We start from the raw sequence: 4039 nt of genomic DNA on the forward strand, positions 1-4039 counted from the left end.
AAAAATGGCCCTAAGGCTAGTGTGTTGTGGCATTCCAGGCCATCCACATCTTTTGAGGAGTGGTTGAGGGACCCTTATCTCCCTTATTACCTTGCAGATCAGTTTTAGACATAGAATCCTTTTGAGAGAGGGGAGAGAGAAAGATCTTTTGGGTTAATTGTGCGTGTCTAGATAGTTGATCGAATTTTCATCCAGTCCAGTGCTTCAATAGATTTTTTTTGAGCATTCACATGATTTAGAGATGTGTTTAGAATTATGAAGTATCACATATTTTGTAAGTAAATGGGATTATGTAATATCTCTCTCTCCATGATTGTTTATTGACACGAAATATATATAGTTTACTGAGCATTATGAAATTTTCGACGTGAATTCCTTTTTATGTACTTCGCTTATATATAGTGATTATATTATTAAAAAAAATGTAATGTGTTATGTTTGACTTTAGAACCATGTTAAAACGATAATACCCTATTATGTCAGTATGGTTTCTCGTGGATCAACAAGGAACGCCCTCAATGGGGGAGGTACTAATGGCATGTCCCCACCAATAGTTCGAGGACGGACACGAGCCCAAAGTCGAGGTCGAAGAAGTGTCCAACCGCTAGTTCTAGTACGACTCCATTCGCGCAAGCTAATTTAGCTATCGGTAGGAGTCAAAGAGGCCGGGGAGAGGAAAATTCCCTCACAAAGGAAATGATAGTTGAGCAAATGGCACAAGTCCTCTGGGATACATTGCCAAATATGCTTAAAGCAATGTTGGGTGACAGATTTAAAGACAATGAAGATGGAGAGGAGGAAAGTGTTCGACATGAGAACACTCAAGCCACTGAAAAGGTGGAAGTATCTGTTAAAGAGAAGGTGGAGTCGCCCACCAACGAGAGAACTAAATTGACAATAAAGGAGAAAGGATGCAGCTTTAAAACATTCAAAGGCACTGGGCTAAAAGAATTTAAGGGAATAGAGGGCCCAGTTGGCCTGATAAACTGGGTAACCAAGATACAGAGTAGCTTCAAAATTTGTAGATGCGCAGAAGATCAAAAAGTGACCTATGCTGCTACAATCTTTGTGGACTATGCATTGCATTGGTGGGAGTCTGAGTGTGCAATCAAAGGTGATGAGGATATTGCTGCCATGACTTGGGAGCAAATGAAAAAGATGAATGATGGATAAGTACTGCGCACAATCGGAAGTGAACAAACTAGAATCAGAATTTCTGAGATTAAAGCAAGGTTCGTTGTCGGTTCAAGAATATGTTAACGATTTTCTTGAGAAAGCGAGGTTCGCCAGTTACCATGTGGCTACCGAGAAGGGAAAGATAGGTCTCTTCAAAGACGGCTTAAGAATCGAAATCAAACGGTACGTGGGCATGACTAAACCGACCACATTTGTCCAAGCAGTGGAGATGGCGAAGGTGGCAGAGGAGAAYAACGCTAGGGAGAATTGTGATAGAAGAGATGCAAAGAGAAGATGGGAAGGATCGAACAAGTTCAACAAGAAACCAAAATGGACTCCGACTCTGGCAAAAACACGAAGCGAGGGATTCACTATTCCTCCATGTAACAAATGCAAYAAGAGACATAGGGGAGAGTGCAGAGCGGGGAGCCTGACATGCTACAAATGTGACAAACCTGGGCATACCGCGTGGGAGTGCCCAGAAGGAAAAACTTGTTATGAATGTAGGGCTACGGGACATTTACGACCTGACTGTCCAAAATATCGAAATGGTGCAACATCCCACGTAAAGGCAGTGAATAACGGATTTGGGAAGAGATCAGAAAATAGGAAGGGGCTACCTAAGGGACACGGCTGAGCTTACAACATGACTTCGGAGGAGGCCAAGGAAACACCCGATGTCGTATCTAGTATGTTCCTTATCAACAATGTGTATGTCCATGTATTATTTGATTCGGGTGCAAATGGTAGTTTTGTGTCTACTACCTTCTGCCACTATCTGAATAGGAGTGCCTGTAGGCTAGACAAAGCCTACACTGTAGAAACAGCCGACGGTAGTCAGTGTAAGGTAGACGAAGTATTTAATGAATGCACAATTGTTATAGATGGTAAGGATTTCCCTGTTAGGCTTATGCCAATGTGYTTAGGGGGTTTTGACGTGGTCTTGGGGATGGATTGGTTGTCCAACAATCATGCGCAAATAGTATGCAATAAAAATATGATCAAGATTCAAACTCCGGAAGGAGAAACAATTCATGTTTACGGTGATCGAAAGAAGTGCTGCGTAGGGTTAATCAATGCAGTTAAGGCGAATAGGTGTCTGCGGAAGGGATGCGTGGCTTACTTGGCATACACCATTGACGCCAAGCTCGAAAAGAAAGCAATACATGATGTTCCAGATGTGAGGGATTACCTAGAAGTATTTCCGGATGAATTACCGGGAATACCTCCGGAACGTCAGGTAGAGTTCCGAATCGATTTGGTACCAGGTGCGGCACCAATCGCAAGGGCGCCTTATCGTTTAGCCCAACAGAAAGCCAAGAGTTGATGAAGCAATTACAAGAACTCTTAGATAAAGGGTTTATCAGGCCAAGCTCGTCACCATGGGGAGCATTGATTTTATTCGTCAAAAAAAAAAGACGGCACGATGAGGATGTGCATCGATTATCGGGAGTTGAACAAAATCACGATAAAAAATAGATATCCACTGTCAAGGATCGATGATCTCTTCGATCAGTTGCAATGAGCCAACTATTTCTCAAAAATCGATTTAAGATCAGGTTACCATCAGTTGAAGGTTTGAGAAGAGGATATGTCGAAGACCGCTTTTAGGACTCGTTATGGACATTACAAATTTGTAGTAATGTCGTTTGGGTTAACAAACGCACATGCGGCATTCATGGACTTAATGAATCGAGTTTGTGGACCGTATTTGGACCAATTTGTCATAATCTTTGTAGATGACATTTTGATCTATTCGAAAAGTAAAAATGAGCATGAACAACACTTAAGGATGATTCTTGAATTACTAGCGAAAGAGCAATTATACGCCAAGTTCTCAAAATGTGAGTTTTGGTTGCATGAGGTACAATTCATTGGTCACATAGTCAACACGGAAGGGATCAACGTGGATCCGGCTAAGATTGATGCAGTTATGAACTGGGAATCACCAAAGTCAGTATCGGAGATCCGAAGTTTTCTAGGCCTAGCAGGGTAATACCGAAGATTCATCCAAGATTTCTCCAAGATAGCAACGCCTTTGACAACACTGACAAAGAAGTTAGTTAAGTTTGATTGGGGAACGAAACAAGAAGAAGCATTTCAGACACTTAAGGAGAGACTAAGCACTGCACCGATTTTATCACTACCGGAAGGAATAGAAGATTTTGTCGTTTATAGTGATGCATCAAAAATGGGTTTGGGTTGTGTACTAATGCAGCGAGGCAAGGTCATTGCATATGTGTCACGTCAATTGAAAGAACACAAGAGGAAATACCCAACTCACGACATGGAATTAACAGTTGTAGTCTTCGAGCTAAAAATCTGGAGACACTATTTGTACGGTACAAAGTGCATGATCTATATTGATCATAAGAGCCTTAAGTACTTGTTTGACCAAAAGGAGCTAAATATGAGACAAAGGAGATGGATGGAGCTACTTAAGGATTATGATTGTGAGATTCACTACCACCCAGGTACGGCAAATGTAATTGTCGATGCACTTAGTAGGAAAGAGAGGACCGGACCAATCAGGGTTCAAGCCATGTGGATGAGTGTTAAAGTGGAGCTTCTAGACCGAATACGGGATGTCCAAAAGGAAGCTTTACTGTGATAACCAGATCCTGGTTATTACCCAAGGTATTTAATACGTGATTATCTGATTTAATAATTACGTGATAGCATGATAATTGATACATGCCGATATGAGAATTTATGAATTATTGAATATATATATATATATTTTGTGTGAGTATATATATATATATGATTATTATGGATGTATGTATGTGTATGCATGTGGGTATGCATGGGTGCATGTGGGTATGCATAGGTGTATATGAAGTTTTAATATGCATACACGTGG

At 41.1% G+C, this 4039-nt stretch overlaps 1 protein-coding gene across 1 annotated transcript; it reads left to right on the forward strand.

The window, feature by feature from the left end:
* Positions 1 to 1369: 1369 nt before the first annotated feature.
* LOC112505075 (DNA-binding protein HEXBP-like) lies at positions 1370 to 1813 on the forward strand. Its single transcript, XM_025109052.1, has one exon. It carries the CDS (start codon positions 1370 to 1372, stop codon positions 1811 to 1813), a length of 444 nt encoding a protein of 147 aa, XP_024964820.1.
* Positions 1814 to 4039: the final 2226 nt, after the last annotated feature.

The sequence above is a fragment of the Cynara cardunculus genome (genome assembly GCF_001531365.2).
Source record: "Cynara cardunculus var. scolymus isolate 2C chromosome LG 1, CcrdV1, whole genome shotgun sequence".
NCBI lineage: Eukaryota > Viridiplantae > Streptophyta > Magnoliopsida > Asterales > Asteraceae > Cynara > Cynara cardunculus.